We start from the raw sequence: 22,141 nt of genomic DNA, 5'->3' as shown, positions 1-22,141 counted from the left end.
GATGTTATCTATGTTAATTTCTGGGCCTAAACAACCAGGGAATGACATAGACGTATACTTGACACCCTTAATCGAAGATTTAAAGTTTTTGTGGGAGAACGGTGTGGAGGTTTATGATGGGTATAGGAAAGAAATCTCATATTGTTGAAAAAAAAGAAGGTAAACAGCTAATTGGAAATAAAGTTGTGACAGTATCAAGGGTCGAACGAGATCAAGTGCATTTGTATGTTCTGCACAATGAGATTGAGGTTGAGCCGTATGTTGAAATGCACAAGGGTGTTCTTCGAGGTTTAAATCCGAATAGAAATGAGAATTGGATAGTACGAGAGCACAATCGAAGTTTCATACCATGGTTTAAGGAACATATTTATTCAAAGTATCGTTCAGATCCCGCTTCAATAACAGAAAGGTTGAGATGTTTAGCATATGGTCCAAGTTTGGTTGTGTTTTCTTATAGCGCATACGCAATTAATGGATACACATTTTATACCAAAGAACAAGATGATAAAAGTACTATGCAAAATAGTGGTGTCACCTTGGTAGCTGAAGCAATGCACATATCAAGTGTGAAGGACTTAAACCCGAAATTTGCAAATCTGTCATATTTTGGGGTTATCGAGCGCATTTTGGTGTTTGATTATGAGAAGTTTCAGATTCCTATATTTGGTTGCAATGTTGGTGTAAGCCCTAGAGGCCAATACATTTTGGTACTTGTATCGAATAATAAAAGGCATTCTCTTTATTATGGTTGATTAATAAAGTCCCTGGAATAGATAGTCCATTTAATGTATTAAGTGTGACTTAATCATGAGAACACATTAAACATAAGGACACTATTCCTAAAGTATCCGTAGTCGAGCTTTAGTGTGAAGTGGGATAACATTAAAGCATTAAGACTATTATGTTTGTAGACTGATGATCACATCTCATGGATCATGGATAAAGAGTTATCAAGTCTTAAACATAGGTATGAATATTAAGAGTAATATTTATACCGGATTGACCCGCTATGAGAATACTATATAGAAAGTTATGCAAAGTGTCATAAGTTATTCTCATGGTGATAATAGTGTATTCCACTCTTCGACCTGAAACCACTATGGATCCTAGATGTAGAGTCGAGTGCTTTATTGCTGATCCAACGTTGTCCGTAACTGGATAACCATAAAGACAGTTGATGGGTACTCCACGAAGCATGCTGAGGGACATGAGTGACCTAGATGGAATTTGCCCATCCTGCATAACAGGATAAATGTCTATGGGCCCAATATTGAACTAGACAAGGATGACACGGTCTATGCCTTGTGTTCAATATAGACATAAGGGCAAAAGGGTAATTATACACATAATTATTATCACAGATGGTTTTGTCAGATCACTTGACATTTTCGTGTCTTGGGTAGCAGTGATGTGTTGCTAGATACCGCTCACTGTTTATTATATTAAATGTGTGATTTAGTATAATTGCCAACGTCACGAAAACCTACAGGGTCACACACAAAGGACGGATTGATGAGAGATAGAGTAACTAAGGAATACCGTAAGGTACGGTGCCCTTAAGTGAGTTATAGAACATCGTAAGGTACGGTGTACTTGAGTAGAATACGAAATATGGTAAGGTACCATGAGCTTAAGTGATTTTGGGCATATTATAAGATATGGGCCAAAATACACTTAAGTGGGCTTTTAGCTTGAAGCCCACACAAGTGGTTCTATAAATAGAACCCTTGTGCGGAAGCAAAAATTTGCGGTTGCATTATTTTCGTTTTCTCACTCACTCTCTCTCTCACTCAAAGCCTTCATTCATACCAGCTAGCACTGAGATTGAAGGAATCCATTCGTGTGGACTGAGTAGAGACGTTGTCATCGTTCAACGTTCGTGATCGTTTCGTGGATCTGCATCAAAGGGTTTTGATCGCTACAAGAGATCTGCACCAAAGGTTTCAACCGTCACAAGAGGTAAATATTCTGTCACTGATCATGACCATTCGTAAGGATCTCTAAAGGAGAAAATTTTAATTTCCGCTGCGCTTTGGGTCGCAAATTCTCCTTCATGCAAGTGGGTTGAAAATAATAATGGCATACGAGTGGATAAGTCAGGATTTTTGCAAGTTGATCTTAATAGGGTGGGTTACACAGATGAGCCTTTCATTCTAGCCTCTCAAGCTAAACAAGTATTCTATGTCACTGATCCGACAAGTACGAAATGGTCTATAGTGCTTTTATCTAACAAAGTAATTGATGAAAGAATTGGAGATCAAGGTGATATTGATGTTGAGATTGAATCTTTTACCATAAATGATCAAAATGAGAATGAATCATGTATTAGAAATGATCATAATGAGGGTATTTGGATCAATCCAACCGTCCGCGTTGTTAAAAGAAAAGTAGAACATATTCCTACCAAGAAAAGAAAGAGACGTTACTGAAAAAGGTAATAGTATAATTATAGCCTATGTCATTCAAGAAAATTTAATTATAGCCTATGTCATTTTATATTATTCAATATATATATGGATTATTGATTATGGATTTTTATATTTTTCATTTCATTTTTATATTTTTTCTTTATTACAGGTTAAATGGCTAGTGATCAAGAAAACTCACAAGATGCAAATGCTCCTGATGATACTTCAGAAAAAGAAATTACACGAGGCATCACTATTATGAAGAGTATCATTCGTGATAGAGATAAAGCAGTAACATATAATGTAAATTGGAATGCTGATAACCAACTAATTGGGTCTAATGCTGCAAAGTTGGCAAGCTACATTGGTACACTTGTTCGTATGCACATTCCAATCACTGCTACAAGATGGAGTAATAAAGAGTTGGGTAGCGCTAAAGATAAGATTTGGACTGAGATACTGGTACAATATATGATTGTTTATATTTTCTTTATATTGACGATAATGTGTTTAAATTACTTATACTAACACACTCTATTCCAATATTTTTTCGTAGAGGTCTTTTAACATTGAAGATACAACTATCCGAAAAAAGTATATACTTCAATTGGCCGGAAAAAGACACAGAGGGTGGAGAACGTTTTTAACAAACAAGTATCTTAAGGACAAAGAAAAAAATTTTGTTGAATATGATCCGGAATATCCAGTGAAGTATGCGATCTTCATTACAGAAGAAGAATGGGTTGCTTTTGTAGCCCAAAGAAGAGACGAAAATTTCAAGAAAGTGAGTGCCACAAATCGCGAGAGAGCGTCAAATCCCACGTATGCATACAAAAAAGGGCGTTTGGGATATGCACGCTTAGAGGAAAAAATTGTAAGTATACAAAAATGCTACGATCTTATTAATTGTCTCAATGTGTTATAATTGATTATCTTATTATTTGTGTCAATGCGTAGTTAGACGAGACGAAAAGTGACGCAACATCACTTCCGCCATATGTTTTGTGGAAAGAAGCTCGTGTGGGAAAGGATGGAACTGTTAGGGATGACGTTCAACATATTTATGATGAATGTGTAAGTAGAACATTGTGTCTTTAATTAAATCAAAAGTTTAATAATATATAATTAATTTTTTTATCTCCACTAATAATTTCCGATATGTAAATGAATTTCAGGAGACCCTATCTCAATCGATAAGCACAGCTGAGGACCAGGAGAACAGGAGCGTACTTAGTAGAGCACTAAATGTTCCTGAGTATCCCGGTCGGGTGAGGGGTAAAGGGCATGGTTGTACTCCAACTTCCTTGTATAAGAATCCAAGGAGAAGAAATCCTAGCAATCAAGAAGTGATGGAGACGTTGCAGGCATTACAAGCGCAAGTTCTTCAATTGCAAAAGGATAATGAGAGATATAGGTGTATGGAAAAGTGCAGTTCACAGTTGAAAGAAACTAGTGAGAAAGCCAGTATCAATTGTCAAAATAAATTTCCCGAGGTAATTATATATGTTATTTTGAAATTAAAATAGCACATTTATGTTAATTGAAATATATACACATTAAAAGTAACATATTTATTATTGGTTTAGGGCATTTCATCTTGTCAGCTATACTTATCGTCACCGACTTATCGCCTAGTTGGCAAGGGAAAAGTGCACAACACTTCGGGAGATTTACTTCACCATAGACCGCTCCCGGATGGACACCTTAAAGTATCGGTTGATGTTGTATTAGATAAGGATGCGTTGCTACCGATACCTGACATTGTTTCAGAGACAACATTGCTGCGAGATGCAATAGGATCATTTGTTGCATGGCCCTTGGATCTCATTTTCATTGATGATGAGGTATGTTGAATTCAAAAACCACTATGAATCTTTTAGTATTCAAATGTCAATTCTGAACCGTTAAGTTAATTTTTTTTACATGGTAATTTTAGACGCCTACAAAACCCGCATCTAAGGATAGAGGGATTTTGCGGCACAACGAGTCTGTTGCATCACAAAAAAAGGTATATTAAAAGTGTTAATTATATGATCCGAATCAAAAAATGCATGATTTTATAATTTACCTATGTTATATGATTTATAGGTATTTGCTCAAGGGTCACAACAACTGAGCCAGAAAATTGGTAGTCGACAGAAAAACAAAAGGGATCTTCCAGTGACTTATTTGCCAAAAAAAGGTGCTTTTGTGCCTCGATACCAGATATCTCTTGAAACACTTGTTGACTCATCAGATATGGCAACAGCTGGTGCTATTCGCTTACTGGATATGGAGGAAGATATCTTTGGTTATTCATGCACTGAAACAATCGGAAAAGAAGATCTGGAACATATTTTTCGGCATCAAGAATTAGGCGTCGGTGTTATACACACATACATCCGGTAATCCGATCTATATATTATTTAATTACTTGAACAATTTATTTACACATTTCAATAAAAATAGTCTAATGTTTATTATGTTTTTATTGAAGGTTCTTGTATGACAATTTCATGCGCGGGAATGATCAATTGTCAAACAGATTCCGTTTCGTGTCTTCCTCCCTGGTCAACAAAGCATTAATTTGTAGGGAACCGGATTCATGTAGAGAGTACTTAGTCAAGAGATTCATGGCCAGCAGTACAAACAACTTGTATCTTTGGCCGTATAATTCAGGGTTAGATTTTAATTCTAAGTTTATTCTAATCTTTAATTGTTTCTTTTACGTAAAAAATTTCCATATAAACTTTTGTTTTAATTTATAGGTGTCACTGGTTGTTGCTTGCTATTGATCCTTTAAAAGAAGTGGTATATTTTCTGAATTCGATAGATGGTGAATGGACAAATTATCCGGATATGAAGCAATTAGTTGATACGTAAGTGAGACTGTTCTAAATATTCGTGTATATTTATGTGAGATTGTTCTAAATATATGTTTTTATTTTGTTAGATCAATAAAAGTGTTCCGATCTCAAAGACAAGCTCGAGTACCACGTACTAAATCCAGCAACATTACGTGGATAAAAGTGCAGGTACTTTAATTTTCACAATTTTGCTTATAATAGTGATGCTACTTGATAAGAAAAGATAACTATACATTCTTATTTTTTTTTCTATGTAGTGTCCTCTACAGCGCAACGGTATCGATTGCGGATACTTTGTAATGAGGTTTATGAGGGAAATCATTAATATGAATCAAATAGAGATTCCAATCACGGTATGGATTTATAACTTAGGATTTGTTTTAATATTTATCGAATATTTCATATTATTTATTACTTTTAACTAAATCATGCATATTATGTTTTGTTATGTAGTACTTTGATGAATACAAGTGTGCTCATTACACGAGACTGCAGTTGGAACAAATCAAGGAGGAATTGTGTCAATATTTTATTGAGAAAAGATTAATTAGTATATAATGGTTTCAAAATAACATGAATACTTTGATGAAGAATGGTTTCTGGTTGGCAAGTGTATAGTTCTTTATATTTTTAACAGATTAGTTATGACTCCAAATAGGCCGTATAACATATTAGTTTTGACTTGTGTATAGTTCTTTATAATTTTAGTGATATCTTTAATTTCATGGATAGATTAATGTGTTCATTCTTGTGTTGGTTTGCTTTAAAAAATTACAAATGCTTGAATTATGACTCCAAATGTGTTCAGTGCCTATCTATCCTTGTGTTGGTTTGCTTGAATTATGACTCCAAATGTGTTCATTCTTGTGTTGGTTTGCTTGTGTTGGTTTAAAAAATTACAAATGCTTGAATTATGACTCCAAATGCTTGAATTAAAGAGGCTTGATTTACAGGTTTATGGGATTATTCCCAAAAAATATTACAGGTTGAAATGGTAGGCTTAAACTGAAGGCAGCGTTTTGTTATTTTACTAGAGGAAAAGACAGCGCTTTTTAGTAAAAAGCGCTGCTAAAGGTTGTCAATAGAGAGCGCTTTTTACTAAAAAGCGCTGCTAAAGGTTGTCAATAGAGAGCGCTTTTTAGTAAAAAGCGCTGCTATAGGTTGTCAATAGAGAGCGCTTTTTACTAAAAAGCGCTGCTATAGGTTGTCAATAGAGAGCGCTTTTTAGTAAAAAGCGCTGCTATAGGTGGTATATAGACAACCTTTAAGAGCGCTTTTTACTCAAAAGCGCTGCTAAAGGTTGTCAATAGAGAGCGTTTTTTAGTAAAAAGCGCTCTTAAAGGTTGTCTATATACCACCTTTAGCAGCGCTTTTTACTAAAAAGCGCTCTCTATTGACAACCTTTAGCAGCGCTTTTTAGTAAACAAAAAGCGCTGCTAAAACCTATAGCAGCGCCACCTACGGCAGCGCTTTTAAGCGCTTTTAAAGGCCAAAAAAAGCGCTCTCATAGGTCTTTTTTGGCGTAGTGCATGACGTTGCTTGAAGTCCAATGGATCTAATATAAAAGATGATAGCTTCCTTAATTCTTTCAAGTCTGGACATCTGAAACTGTACTTCTTAGTATTCCTTCATCCACAATCCATGGTCTGAAAATATTTGCAAATAAAACCTCAGTTCCTTAAAGTCATTTTTAGTGTGATGAATGTTATGATGCGCATGAATGCATGAATGCAACAATCACAAATAAGGGATCATATACAAGGCAAACAAACAAAAGTCAAAGGATGAATCAAGTCATTGTCAAGATCAATCATACATTTTGGTGGATTATGGTTTTCACCTTATCAACACCCAAGTTCCATTGATATTGAAAAGACTTGATTGGATCAACCAAGAATCAAGGGTTTATTGTGAGTCACGAGCATGGAGTCTGGTTAAGGACCATCCCAAAGGAGTGTACTAAGGATAAAAACATGTAGATCATATTCTAAAAAGTTCCCAGAGTCTTAATTCCATCTATCAGATATTACAGGTTAGGATGACTGACTCATCAATCCATAATATTCTCAAGAGAAACTCGTCTGAGTGTAGTATCACGTAACAATTGTTATCAAGTCTACACTTGAACAGTCTCTGTACTACGTCCTAAATAGGCCAAGATGGGTTAAATGTTCTATGGCCCTCAGCTTCTCGGACCCCAAATTAGAGAAAGTAATGCCTAACCACAAATAACTTGTGTGATATTAATAGCTCCAAAAGGGTCTCCACTGAGTAGATGGATCTCAAGCCAACTTGTTAAGGACTACTCCACACAAGTCAAACATGACTATACCATCCTCCTATTTTAATTGCACTCAAGTTCAGGTTAGAACTTATCTCACCACTCAGAGATCACCAAGCACAACAAGCAGATTATATCACACAAACAAATATACAAACATCAAATATACAAATATATACACATAAAAAATTAGGCTAAACCCACTGAGGACTACTCCCCAGCAGAGTTGCCACTTAATTTCTGTAGCGGTAAATTCATGACCATTAAGATATGGATAAACTTAATGTCAATAAAACCAAATTCGCCAACACACTTTTATTGTTTCCAAGGGAAAAGGGAAAAGTATGAACAGAACCCAAAGATAAGAAGTTTTCAAATCAAAACTAATAAAATGCTAGAGATTACAGGTAAGGGGGTTGGTTACACAGAGGGAAGGTGTTAGCACCCAAAATGTCCTAGGTACTCATAGGGAGCCCTTTTTGTGTGTACATGTGTTTTGGTATGAAAAGATGTTTGCAATAAATAGAGTGTGGGGATGAGAAGAGAATTCATTAATTATATTTTTGTGTTTGACAAGACCTTCAGACTTGTGCCTACGTACCAACATAAAATGAGGGATCAAAATCCCGTAGCTCGTGGTAACAATTTCAAAGTGAGTGCATTGCTTTTATCAAAATTTTAAGTTAAATAGAAAGCAAAAGAGCCTAAAAGGGTTTGAATGAGTGTTAGTTCTTTTTGTCTTTTGAAATTTTAAGTCAATATGGTTAGATTTATTTACAAGTTTGATTAAGAAAAGAGTTTGAAAATGCAATGGCATAAGGCCAAAGTTTCTAATTTGCAATAAAGTCTAAGTTTAGAAATCACAAGCAAAGAAGATTTTGAAAGGGGGGAGAGATTTGAAATTTAAGAAGTGGGAGGAGATGAAGAGACTAATCTAAGCAAAAATTTAAAAGTTAAGAGTTGAAAATATCTGACCATTGGGATGCAATCCAATAGACAAGAATGTCATATAGAAACCCAATTTTCCCTTAGACTTTAGAATCAAGCAATATCAATACACAAATATCAAGATGAAGAGCAAGGCATCAAATAAAGATAGCCATATCCAAGCTTAGTAACTTCATGATCTTCTTCATAATTTCCCATGTATCAGATAACATAATCCTTGAATGGCTTAGAGATAAGCATTAGACATAGGTTCAAAGTAACAACTTCAATAAGACCATGTAGCAGATGAACTCAAATGGGATCTCAATACTTGCATCAGATGAAAGTTCACTTCACAAGAACTTGGTTTCAGAAAAGTTGGCATTGGCCAAGTCCTTTTGCATAGGGAGTGTTGCCTAATTCTAAGTCCAATGGCTCAGATCAAAACCAACAGTCCACACAAATCTTTTTTAAGGTTTTTATTGTTATTATGCGCATTAAGGTCAAAACACCACAAAACCATAGAAGATACACAAACAAGTATATATAATCACAAAGTAAGGCTCAAGTGAGCAAAGTGAAAATGACATTAAAATAAACAAGTTAAATGGTATGAATAAAGACTTGAATTTAAAGTGCATAAAAGTAAATAGCTTGAAATTAAATGAGTTAGATGTTAGTTGATTAGAAGTTAGTATTGCTTTTGCTTTTTGTTTTTTAAGTCATTCGTTGGAGAATACTCAACCTACTATTCACAAGCATGAATCCTTGAACCAAGACATCTTCTAAAGGAAGGAAAAAAGGCCAAGTTTCCACTCAATACCATGAAAGAGGGAGACTTACAATCTCACTTACTAGAATGTTATGCCTTTTGTGTCAAAATTTAGCGTTATGTTAAGCAATCGTAATTGGACTTATGTAGAAGTCATAACTATATGAGGTCGGGCAATAGAAATTTTAGTGTTAAGGCATGTTAGAGATATGGTATTATGAACCACACTCCTAAAACATATCACACTTAAAAGAAAAGGGCAAAAGGGTGGACCTAATCTCATCCATACTTATGTTAATTTTGCAATCAACTAGTCTTAGGATATAGAGATATCATAGGTAAATGAAATGGATGGGGATAGAATGGGATTGAGATGAAGAGGGAGGGAAATTAAAATCAACATAAATGGGTCAAAGAAGGATTTTTATCAAATTAAAATCATTCATTGATTTTGGGAGATGAAATGTACATTTCATCAATCCCCTAGATCCAATGATTTTAATTTAACAAAGTCAAATCAACCTTGACCAAGGCCCAACAACAATAGTCTAACTCAACAAGTCAACTCAAATAGCTCAACACAAATTATTTGCAATTAAACAATTAAAAATCAATTAAAAATGCATTAAATTAAATTATGGTTGGTCAAAATCCTAAAACCTCATCAAAATACCAAATAAATGGCCATAAGATTTATCATAGGTCAAAAAAAGTCAAAGGACCTTGGAGAAAAAAATTCATTATTTTTGGAAACTTAAAAGTATTTTTAAACAATTAAAAATATGCATAAAAACAATTAAATCATGAAAAATATTAATATTGATCCAAAAAATAATTTTAATTCAGAAAATGAAAAAGAAAAATATTTTAAATTTTTTGGTGGAAGTCCCATATTTTTCGGATCAATATTAAAATTAATATGAATTAATGAAAATAACTCAAATAAAATAAAAATCAGAAAATGCTAAAAAACATGGACCACTTGATCTCCCTCATTAATTGAGGTGGCAGATCAAATGGACCAGAGCGTGCGTTTTATGATGGACTTTTGTCAATGTGTCACACGCGTGGTAATCAATTTGGACGCTCAAGATTAAAATAAGATAAGAGGATCATGTGGTCTGGAGACATGCCAACGCATCACCGAAGCCAGGGCTCAATCTTCTTCTCCGGTGGACCTCACCGGACTGGCCCATCCTCAACCATCACCAAAATGAAAAAGGAGGACATGAATATAAAGTAAAAATGCCCATGAGCTCGAATCTGGCCTCAATTTTACCTAACTCCAAGTATATAGAAAGATACAGGGAGTTGAATTTTGAGGACCATGATCTAAGTTGCTTCGATTTGACCTCAAAGAAACTCAATCTTGTTGCCTACATTGGCAAGACTTCAGACAACCAAAAAACAACAAGAATTATGGAGAATTGAGTGAGAATCAAAGAGATGAAAAATTCAGAAATTCACCTTCACTACAGGTTCAGATGGACACGATCTTGCTCTAAATTGTGCTTGGCCTTGCTCTGGATGCTTGATAGAGTGGAAATGGATCAAGAAAGAAGCAGAACTCTTGGAGATTTGAATCTCAAAATAGTGGAGATTCAAACTCGATTTTCAATGAAAATCCTCAAGGTTATCCTTTGAATGTAAGGTTTTAGGGTTGGAGATTCAAAGCTGGCGCGCAAGGGTCCTCAATTCTGATCATAGACACTTCTATTTATAGGCCAAGGCAATGATATTTGCACACTTTTTTTCAAAGTTCAAAAATAGTAAAATGCCTTTGCATGGATGCATGGATGTGTGATAGGCCCATGTAATGATGCATTCAGGTCCAAAATCATAGCAATGGTGAAGTCATGTTAACAAGCCATGCATTCATGTATGGAAAGTGGAAGTTCAAATATGCCAAATGGTCATTCAACTTTAAGCCATACGTAAGTCACTCATACTTTGTCTAAATGTGATGAATTTGGACTTTTTGAAAGCGTTAGATCAAGAGGAACAACTTTCATGTTGAACACGTTTTCATTTGAAGCTTGGATCATGATGAATTTTGAGGTGGAAGTTTGAAAAATCAAACATATAAAAAAATATTCTAAGTACCAAGCCATATGTTCACTTCTTCCACCTTGAGTAACCTTTTATATGGACTTAAAATGAGAAACATTCCTTCATAAAAGTTATATCTCTCTAAAATTCCTTCAAATGGGTCACAAATTTGACCTCATTTGGATTTAGCATGAAGGAGTTATGCATTTTAGAAGTTGAGAAAAATCACTTGTTCTATGGTATTGGTCCAAAATGACCTATAATGTTTCCTCATATCACATGCATTTAAAAGTTGAATTTGCACTTCCTCCAAACATAAAAGTTTAAGTAGACATCTTGAATTTGATCATGTAACTTGAATGGCTTTCATCTCATATAAATTGAGCAAGTTATGGTCTTGGGAAGTTGACCTCCAAATTTGGGTTTAGACAAAATGACCAATAATCTTTTACCACAAAAAATGACTTTCAAAGCAAAATTAGATCTAGACCTCAACATGAAAGTTGTTTTTAATTTAATTTAGAGTAACTTTACGCTTGTAATAATTCTCATATGATACAAATTGTAGGAGATAGGGTCTAGGGAACCCCAGTTTTGACCAGTTGAATTCCTCTGGTCAACCACCATGAACCAACTTGCTAGCTTGATATTCTTTTGACTTTTGGGACTCATGGAGGATCATATATGCATAAGATAATGAAATTTGAAGTATACCTTGAAATATTTAATCAAATGTTGAAGAAGCTTATTGAAGAAATCACATAAGATACCCAGATGAATTAGGGTTTCCAAGGTAAACCAACTCCAAACTCTTGATGATTTCTTGATCAAAATAACATGTGAAGATCATGGGGATTAATATATGATACTTAGAGCCATAGTAAACCAAATCTTGATTGAGCTCCTTGCAATGAGGGGCTTATACCCTAAATATGAGCTTGATAGATCAAAGGTGAGCATGTGCCCTACCTACAAAAGAGTTAGATTATACAATGACATATTTTTTTTGGTATTTTGGTTAGTGAATAAAGAAAAAACAAAGTATGATACAATCAAATATTCTTGGTGATCTCTCCCAATGCAAACCCAATGAATGAGGGGTAATGAGGATGCCAAGTTGTGATCCCAATGCTAATGCATATGATGATAAGAGCATGAGAGATCTTAGGGTCAAAATTGGAGTTTTACAGCAAGTTCTTGCATAACTCCGCATTTCGTCTTTGTTGATTTCATATTTGATGAGGCTTGAATCTTACGAATCAAATCATTGATTTCCGAAATGCGGACGTGATGCGAAGAGATACAATGATGAAGTTGTGAAAACGCGACTCCATGTTATTGATTCCGAAAATCGCGATGATGTTGAGGATTGGAAGCGAGTAGAATTGGATGAAGAATTCAGTGAATTTGTTTGTCGTGTTTGTTGTTTCTTAGTTCATGAGCATTCTTGGTTTGCGACGTTGAGTGTAAATCTAATTCATAAGATACTTCATCATCTTTGCTTCTGTGCACGGCAAGGCGAGATGTAGATGAAGGATGAACGATTTATCAGGATCTTTAGAACAAGTCAAGACTTTCTCGAGGAAACACTAAATGAGGTAACAGAGTGGAATCGATGCTGAGTCAGAAAAAAAATCGTCATGAACTGATCCTGCGTGTTTGATCTATGTGTCGTTGGAGGGAGCTTAGGCTTGGGGCTTTAGGTGGCCCAAGTGTTTTCAGTCCACTCTTCATACACGTTATTCACACACTCTGATTCCATATTGCACATGGTTTTTTCATGCTCTGACTTGGATTATTGGGCCTCAGGCCCATGGATGTTTGTGACCCCATGTGATACATTGAACCTCCTTAATTAATTAGTTATTTTAGTCAATTGATTACTTCCAATTAAGCTTAATTAATTTATGTTTTTAGCTTAAATTAATTAATCATGTTTGTCATATAGAATGATCACAATTAGTTAATTTTGATTTAGTTAATTAATTTTAATTAATAGGATAGTTCTAATACGATTAATCAATTAATTGACACATTTAAAAAAATTTAGGTTTAGTTATTAAACTTAGTCTAATTCCGTTTCAGCATATATTCATGTATCATTTCTAATTGATTAACGGATTTTAAGTAATTCTAAATAATCTTGTTCTTAATCTTAATTAGTTCATTTTTGGTATAATGACTATTTTGCCCTTAGGGCTTAGAAACTTTGATTTTTTAATACATGTCCCCTTAGTTTAGGACCTTGATTATAATTGTCTGATTTCTTATCTTAGTTGATTAATTCAATAGACTATTATACATAGTTCAACTATTATTTCAATCCTATTGGGTAATGTTTACCAAAGGTCACTTTGGTCAACCAAATCCTTTATAATTGTGTTGTAAGCCCCAAGCCTATTTCAATTGATCAAAAGACCTTTGATCACTTGTTATGGTAAGTTCATTGCGCTCAAGTTATTGTGGGTATCTTGAATCTCAGGAGCTCAAGACCTCAAGGTTCAAATGCAAGATCAAGACTTCATGTCAACATCAGTTAAGCATAGCTAGCAACATGGACTACCTCTCAAGCACTGCAAAGGTATCAATGTTTGTCAATCATAATTCAGAGTGTGTGGCACGAGCCTTAAGAAATAGAGAATGAATGAGAGTCGAGAATTCCATTAACTCATTCTGAATATCCTTGGGTACGGGACGCTTGACCCAGTTTCTCATCGTATTCACCTCTATTCATATACTTTAGCATAATTTGAATTACGTGATTATAAAGTCTACTTCTACAACAAGTAGCATCACATTAATAAGATCAACACACATGATCTCCTGTGAGCAACTTATCAATTTTGATTCGAGTTGCACACTATGAGCCTTAAGAAACAAATAATGGATGAGAGTGGAGAATTCCATTAACTCATTCTGGATATCCTTGGGTACAGGATGTTTGACCCAGTTGCTCAAGGTATTCGCCTTTGTTCATAGAGTTTAGTATAATTTGAATCACACAATTGACAATTATTATTCTTTAAGCGTATCAACCTTTCAAACACTTCAATAATGGGGCACTTTTGCTATTAGTAACTTGTGGTGTACACCCTCTTTCAATCAATTCTTTGCTTTGTAAGGTGGTAAACCTTGGTCTGTTCTTTGCCTTGAGAGGTGGTAAACCTTGGCACTAGCCTTGAGAGGTGTTAAACCTTGGCATTTGCCCGGTAAGGTGATAAACCTTGGCACTTGTTCCTTGCCTTGTAAAGTGATAAACCTTGGCAGTCCAATTCAGTTCCTTGCCTTGAGAGGTGGTAAACCTTTGCACTTGTTCCTTGCCTTGTAAATTGATAAAATTTGGCAGTTCAATTAATTTCCTTGCCTTGAGATATGGTAAACCTTGGCAATTCATTTCAATTCTTTGCCTTGAGAGTCATGGACTCTGGCATCTGTTTTTATTTTCCAAGAGAGGTGATAAACCTTGGCAGTATAATTCAGTTCCTTACCTTCAGAATTATAAACTCTAGTAGTGATACCTGGCCTAGAAGGTTGTGAGCCTTGACACTCCTTTTTCAGCCTTGAAGGGTTGTGTACCTTGGAAAATCAATCTTGCTCCCTTTTGTTTCAGCCGTAGTAGGCTGAACTATGAAATCTTTAATTTTCTCATTGCACGATGAGAATACATAGTAGGAGAATCCAGATTCTTCGCGAGCTACCTTATTTATTAATCCATCATTCTTTATTCATAAATCAATACCATCTTTTTTAGATCAGATATACTTCTCCTTGGACTCCATGTACATCCTTTTTGGACGATATAATGGCATCCACCTCATGAATCAAGAGTTGTTTGGCTCGTGCCCAAACATTTATTCTTTCTTTTTTGGCTAAGACTCATGTTTACTCTTTGATTCAGAGTCTATCTCCTTCATGGATCCAAGATACCATTCTTCTTTAATCTCGAACTATTTGTTCCCCATCCAGTGATACACTGTTGTTCCTTGTACCCAATAATACTTTCTTTTGGGCCCCGTGTACACCCTTTTAGGACGATATAGCGGCAATCCATCTTGTGAATCAAGATTTGTTTGGATCGTACCTGGACATTTAATTCATTCTTTTTCGGTAAGACGCCTGTTTACTCTTGGGTTCCAAGTTCACTCTCCCTTTATGGTTTCCCTTGATTCCATTATATTGGTGCAAGTAATACTTTTTATCACTTATCTTCTCCTTTGTTCTCGTGGTTTTCACTAACTACGAATGCTCTAACTTTCTCATTGCATAGTGAGAATACGTAGGTACGAGGATATGAATCCTTGGCGAGCATATTCCTAATTATTTCCCCTGCCTTAGGACATAATCCATATCTTTCATGATCTATTACCTACCTTCAATCATTGAACCATTCACGCCAGTGACATATTGTTTCTTTGAAACTAAAATACAGTTTTCTTTGGAATTCCATATACACCCTTTTAGGACCATATAATGTAAATCCGCATTTACACCTAGAGTTGTTTGGCTCGTACCCAGACATTTAATTCATTCTTTTTTGGCTAAGACGATGTTTCCCTCTAGGGTGAAAACTCCATTTATCATATGGATTCCAATACACCTTTATCTTTGGTTTCAAACTATACCTCTTCAGTCACTTGTTACCAAATATTCAATCTTGTGACTTTGGTCATTCATTCCATTCATCTTCATGATGCATTCATTATTCTACCTACATTCACTCCATGTGATATACCTATTCTTTGAGCCAAATACACTATCCCTTTGAGCTCCATATTATGTCAGCTTGTGAACCAAGAGCTGTTTGGATCGTACCTAAACACTTAATTCCCTTTGTTTTCAACTATACCATATAGTGGCAGACACTTCTGGCTAGTCCACATATCGGTCAATGCCAGTTATACTCTTGGGTTCATATTTCATCCCCTTTTGGAGTTCAAACAACATTATCCTTTGGTTTAGAAGATACCTTGATCACACTTCTTTTCATCTCCCACCACTAGTTCTTTGAACTACGGAGCTCTAAATTCCTCATTGCATTATGAGGATACGTAGGCAGGAGGTCCCCAATCCTCACCGAGCACTTTATTTATTTCCTTCCCCTTCCTCATTCTTTTGCGAGTAACTTTAGATATCACACCTATTCGAGTAAGAACAATCAAAACGGTTCCCATGGAATACCATGGATGTTAGGGGTGCTAATACTTTTCCCTTGCATAGCCGACTTCCTTACCCATCATATCTTTCCCCCCCGAGTTTATCGATGTTTTTCCTTTCCTTCGGGAATAAATAAAGTTTGATGGCGAATATGTTATATGTTCGAGCGTGCAATATGTTCGGGTATATTTTCTCTAGCTTTAATGGGTACCAAAGATACCTAAGGATGAATATGAGGAGTAGTCATTGGTGGGAACATATGAGCATAGTGCACAAAGCTAGAATTGACTATCTGATTAGGAGTATGACCATAATGAACTCCAAATGAGACATAGAGTGCCCTAGTATAGGTGTGTAACTCCTCAAAATTTGCCCTCCTCTCTTGGGACTAGCTTAGCATATTTCATTTCATTTTGTAGGACTTTAGGCATTACATCTTTGCATATCATGTGAGGTAAGCAAGTCATCCTCCTAGGTCTTTCTCAGAAGATGGAGAAGCTAAGAGATGCAAGCCTGAGGGTCTCATAAGTTGATCACTAATCATCTGAGGTTTGTGCTTCAATTGGGGTTTCTTGGTTCCTCAAGAAGGTTGAGTATTATCTTGGTTGAAATGGTACATCATCATCATCATGATTCATTATTCCTGATCAGATTCCTTGGGATTAGGGTTTTGACCTCTAGTCAACCCTAATCAGTTGCATTCTTCTAGTCAGGGTTCTGCAAGGAGATGAGGTCTTTATTGAGATGGAGATTTTCATGTGATTTTATTGAGCTTGTATAAGCTAGGGTTTCATGGTGGAGCCATTTCATCAAGTGTTGAAGGCTCAAAGTCAACAGGGCATGACCAAGTCAACTGCAAAGTCAACTATGGATTTGGAGGTGGGAAGTGGTCAGTGATGCCTCATTCATGTGCAAACGAGTCTCATTTGACATTTCAAACATCAACATTGAAGAATTTAAAGTCAGGTCAGAACTTTCCAAAAATAGAAAGTGACCTATAATTTGAATTTGCCAAAAATGGAAAGGTTTTAGCCTAACTTCAACTTCAAATTACATCATCAAGAAAGCTTCAAATGAAATTTTGTTGAACATGAAAGTTGTAGATCTTTCTCTCCCATTTCCATCAAGTCCAAGATCATCAATTTCTCATGTGTGGTTAAGGAGATATGATCAAATCATGGAAAACTATGCATGGAACTTCAAATGGACATAACTTCTCAACCAAAACTCCAAAATGGATGGCTCTTTTTGCATTATTCTTCTTTTGACCTCTAGTTTCCAAATCATGCATTGCATTGCACAAATTATATTCATATGAGCATTTGATAATTCATTGGCTTTTTGGAGGGAAAACTTAAAATTCAAATTTGGTGCATTGTTTGAACTTTTGACCATCACCATTGGCTCCAAAATTGAATTTTAAGTGAAAATGAACCAAAATCGTGCACTGTTCACACATGCATTCCATGCATGAGGGTGAAAAGCAAATTTGCACTTACACTCCATAACTCATCAATTTCATTAGCATTTGGTTTAAGCTTAATTAAACATGATTAGCAAGGCATATAGATAGAAAACCCTAACTGTTTTCAGAGGAGGATTCATAATTTCAGATCTAGATCCAAATCTCTCAAAATTCTCTCTCAAAATTTCTTCAAATTTATTCAAACAATATCCATTTCTCTTGCTTGATTCATCATCCTGAAGTATCATTTAGCAAGATTGGACGTGGAATGGAATGAAATCGTGCCTGTTTGTTCATAATGGAAGCTTGGAAGCATTAATGGTGAATTCAAATTCTGGTGAAATCAAGAGCAATTGAACCTCAATCTCTCCTCCAATCATTCATACAAGCATCATAGAGGAACATTTGAGCTATCACAAGCCTTGAATCAAGCCAAATCCAGATCTGCTCTTCAAGAGGTTACAAAATCGATCCTCTTAATTCTCAAAATTATTGTGATGTTATTGTAGATCTCTTTATGTTGATCATGCTGAGCTTTGAATCATGATTTTTGGTGCAAAATTGAGTTAGTTAGGGTTAATTAAAGTTCCATGCATGAAAATAGATTTGCTCGATTCTCTCTTAGCATGATGATTTAAGCTTAGCTATGCATTGATCTTTGATCTCCATGGAATATCCTACATGATGATGTCCTTAATTGTGAGTTCTGGAGATTTTGTTCTTGGACATTGATGAACAGTTACTGTTCATCTTCTTCACGAGGAAGAAGATGAAGTTTCAGCATAGGCAACGGTTTTGATTTCAATTGCCACGAAAATCCGTTGCTGAATGTGTTTGCTAGGGCACGCGTGTGATTGGTGCATGCGTTTGGCCATGCTGGTCTCTGATTGGTCCGCTTGCCTTGACCGTGCCATTGGCTGCCACCTCATTAGTGAAACGACCGCGTTTCACTTGCTGGCGCCAATTATTTCAAATTCAAATTAATTATTTCATATTAATCCATTTTAAATGTCACATGTTATTTCATTTTGTTCTCAATCTTTAAAAAATCATATCAAATTGAAAATTAATCCAAAAATTACCAGGTTTTTTGCATTGTGATCCTTGGTTTCTCTAGTTTTTTATCATCATGATTTTACAAGTTGTGCTTGGCTGGATAATTTTTTGTGCTTGAATGTTTGAACATGTATGCTTATTTGACCTTGCCATGCTTATACCTTTGTGAAATGCTTGTTTCTTATCCAATGATTCTGAAATTTTGTATGATGAAACTAGACACATTGCTTGACATTTTGGTGTTGATTTGGTATTTTCATCAATTGTCATCTCTGTTTTATGATTGTTCTAAGTTGGTGTGACAATTTGTGTCACACCTTTTGATGTTCAACTTATATGATGTGTTTGCCATGCCAAATGATGTCCAATGCTTCTGATTTTTTGTGTAATGCATGTTATGAATGTCCTAGTTGATCATGAATTTTTCCAGATTTATTTGAATCATTTCTGATTTAATTGAGATTTTTCATTCTGGTGGATCACATATGAGCCTTAAAATTGCCTTGAACTTCATTTGATCATGAAATGCTTTTGGTTAATGATATTGATGTGAGACCTTTTGGATTGTGTCAAGATGTGATTGAAGTTGATTCATGTTAAATTTCAGCTCCTGCTTTAAATTTTTTTCTCCATCTTTGACCCTAGTCTTTGACCTAGTGGTTTGTTGCTTATGTTTGAGCTTTGATTTCAGGTTAAGCATTCAAGTTCCATGGTTAATGATGCTCCATTCATTTGAGCATTGATGTTTGCTTGTGATTACTAACATTGTGTGTTTTTGTAGGTTGATGGTAACTCATTTGAGTTTGCCTTTTGGCTTACACCTTTTGTACATTGGGATTGTCTGTTGCTTATTAACTGTTATCTGTTTGTCTGAACATTGTACTGATTTGTCTGATGTTTCCACAAGTACTTAAGTTGCTTTAAGTTCATTGTGAACTTTGCTTTGCTTGGTTGCTTAACCACTGAGGTATAAATCCTTTGACTTCATGTAGTCTGGAAGACCTGTCCTGTCATGTGGGCAGGCACCTGTCTGAAGCCCTCCTTAAGAGGCAATGCTTGTGAATGTTTACTTTTGTGCCAAGCAGGTAAAGACCTCTTAAGAGGCAATTGGCAGATAAAAGATATGTGTAATCCATCTCCTGCTACTCAGTGTGTCATTCACCTTGCTCACACCATTGTGTTGATGCATTATGGATAATAACCCAAGATCTATGTTGTGTCAGTCATCTGTGGAGAAGAGTTCCTACCTTCTGAACTCCCACACATTTCTATTTGAGTCAAGCTCTCCCAGGCCAGGGATAAGAGTTGTGAGGTCTTACCCTCACTTCCCATTTCATCTGCTTCACCCTAACTCTCAATGTTAAGGTTAAGAGCTAACTACACCTGATTCCAGTTGGCTTGTGTTTCACGACCTAACCTTGTATGAGCCCAATTGTGTGCATATAGTGTGTGTGCTTGCTTTTTGTGCTTGTATGTATTTGCCTGTGCTGTCTAGGATAGCTTGCTCCCTGTGCAAGTTAGATAGAAACCTCAACCTAAGACCATTGCGGATTATATGATAACTATTAGGCTCGAGTCAGTCTCCCTTCTAGTTTGTCATTTCCCAGTCTCTGGTTAGGTTAGAAGTTCTTTCCCTGTTTAGGGGAACTACGTCGCCCTGATCCTCATACCAGATGAGGTACGTAGGCAGGAGATCGTACGAGATCTCTCCGGGCACCCTTTTCCTTTTTGTGTGTGTTTGCTTGACAGCTAGCAGGCTCGAGTACCAGACTCCCTGTTAGCTTGTTTGTTCAACTTTTTTGTTGCTTTTTGACGACCCAACGTTCGGTTAACCCCTTTGTTTTGTGTTGGAGTCTGACATAAGTCCAGCGATTGGCAGTTGGTTTCCTGTGTGTGTTTGTTGGTTCGGAGTCTGATGTAAGTCCAGTGATTGGCATTCGGTTTCCATGTTTGCCTGTTTGTGTGGAGTCTGACATAAGTCCAGCGATTGGCAGTCGGTTTCCTGTTTGTGTTTTGTTTGGCGTGCGTTAGCCGAACTACGGTAGCTCTGATTCTCATTCCAGATGAGATACGTAGGCATAGGATGCGATATCCTAGCGAGCCCGTTCCCCCTTCCTTCCATCTGTGTTTCCTTCTAGTGTGTGTGTGCAGTTTGTGAGCAGTGTTTAGCAACCTTTCTTCTATTCTTTTGTGCGTGGATCCCGTCGAGTACGACGGATGCGTAGGGGTGCTAATACCTTCCCTTCGCATAACCGACTCCCGATCCTTGTAATCTCCGGTCGCGAGACCATGTCTTTTCCAGGTTTACTTCGAGCGTTTCCTTTCCCTCTTTTGGGATAAATAATGCACGGTGGCGGCTCTGTTTGTTTTGTTTTGCCCGCCGGTTGTTTTTCGCGGATGCGACAAGGTGTACTGAGGTGCAGTAACAGTAGAAGATGATACCCCAAGATAGGCCAAAGGCATTCCAGGGTGATATCCTTGATTTTGATGTTGCACAACAGACTAGACCATAGAAAGATGAACTTGCACATGAATCAGAGTACCCTTGTTTTCAAACCCCTTCTTAGTAAGTTCCTCAACAGTTACAGGCGTGAATCACATCAACTTCTGATTAATGAGTTCTTGAACTCTAGCCTTAAAATGATTACATTTCTCAATAGAGTGCCCCACATGTCCGACATGAAATCCACACGTGGCATTGTGATCATGCTTGGGATGAGAGGGAAACCTAGTAGGTTGGATCCGTTTAGGCATAATTGCCCTAATGTTAACTAGTATAGGTAGCGGATATGCATAAGTCATAGGAATTGGATCATTGCAAGGATGTATCCCTTCCTGATCATTGTTCTTCTAGCTGATTTGCTTCTGCTTCAGTTTCTGGTTGCTTTGAACATGCCTCTGATGTGGCAGGAGATACCATTCTTGAGGAGGAAATGGCAGAATACCTGTATCCACCTTATGTTTCTTACCTTTCTTAAGATTGTCTTCAGCTTGCTCATTAATCACAACCTGATTTAGGAAGTTCGTTGTCATTCTATCCAAGAATAACCCCAAGACCATGTCAACTCTGTCAATGTTCTTACCCTTTTCTGCGATTCTTCGATGATCGATGTCGGCGAATCGTTGTCTTTCTGACGAAGGAATGAATAAGGTGAGTTTTCTGGTTAACATGCATGAAATGAA

At 36.3% G+C, this 22,141-nt stretch overlaps 1 protein-coding gene across 1 annotated transcript; it reads left to right on the top strand.

Moving 5' to 3' along the window:
- Nucleotides 1-2,582: 2,582 nt before the first annotated feature.
- On the top strand, nucleotides 2,583-5,614 carry LOC127088614 (uncharacterized). Its single transcript, XM_051029324.1, has 9 exons — nucleotides 2,583-2,870; nucleotides 2,965-3,282; nucleotides 3,366-3,482; nucleotides 3,584-3,901; nucleotides 3,995-4,252; nucleotides 4,497-4,792; nucleotides 4,885-5,067; nucleotides 5,156-5,266; nucleotides 5,341-5,614. Exons 1-9 carry the CDS (start codon nucleotides 2,583-2,585, stop codon nucleotides 5,429-5,431), a joined length of 1,980 nt encoding a protein of 659 aa, XP_050885281.1. The 3' UTR covers nucleotides 5,432-5,614.
- Nucleotides 5,615-22,141: the final 16,527 nt, after the last annotated feature.

The sequence above is a fragment of the Lathyrus oleraceus genome, chromosome 1 (assembly GCF_024323335.1).
Source record: "Lathyrus oleraceus cultivar Zhongwan6 chromosome 1, CAAS_Psat_ZW6_1.0, whole genome shotgun sequence".
Taxonomy (NCBI): domain Eukaryota; kingdom Viridiplantae; phylum Streptophyta; class Magnoliopsida; order Fabales; family Fabaceae; genus Lathyrus; species Lathyrus oleraceus.
This window is presented reverse-complemented; position numbering and strand designations above follow the sequence as displayed.

Excerpts from the sequence above, each read along its gene's own strand:
- LOC127088614 (XM_051029324.1), top strand. The coding sequence starts at position 2,583 with ATGGCTAGTGATCAAGAAAACTCACAAGATGCAAATGCTCCTGATGAT. Across the intron at positions 3,902-3,994 it reads GTCAAAATAAATTTCCCGAG|GGCATTTCATCTTGTCAGCT; the intron begins GTAATTATATAT and ends TTATTGGTTTAG. Across the intron at positions 4,253-4,496 it reads TCATTTTCATTGATGATGAG|GTATTTGCTCAAGGGTCACA; the intron begins GTATGTTGAATT and ends TATGATTTATAG.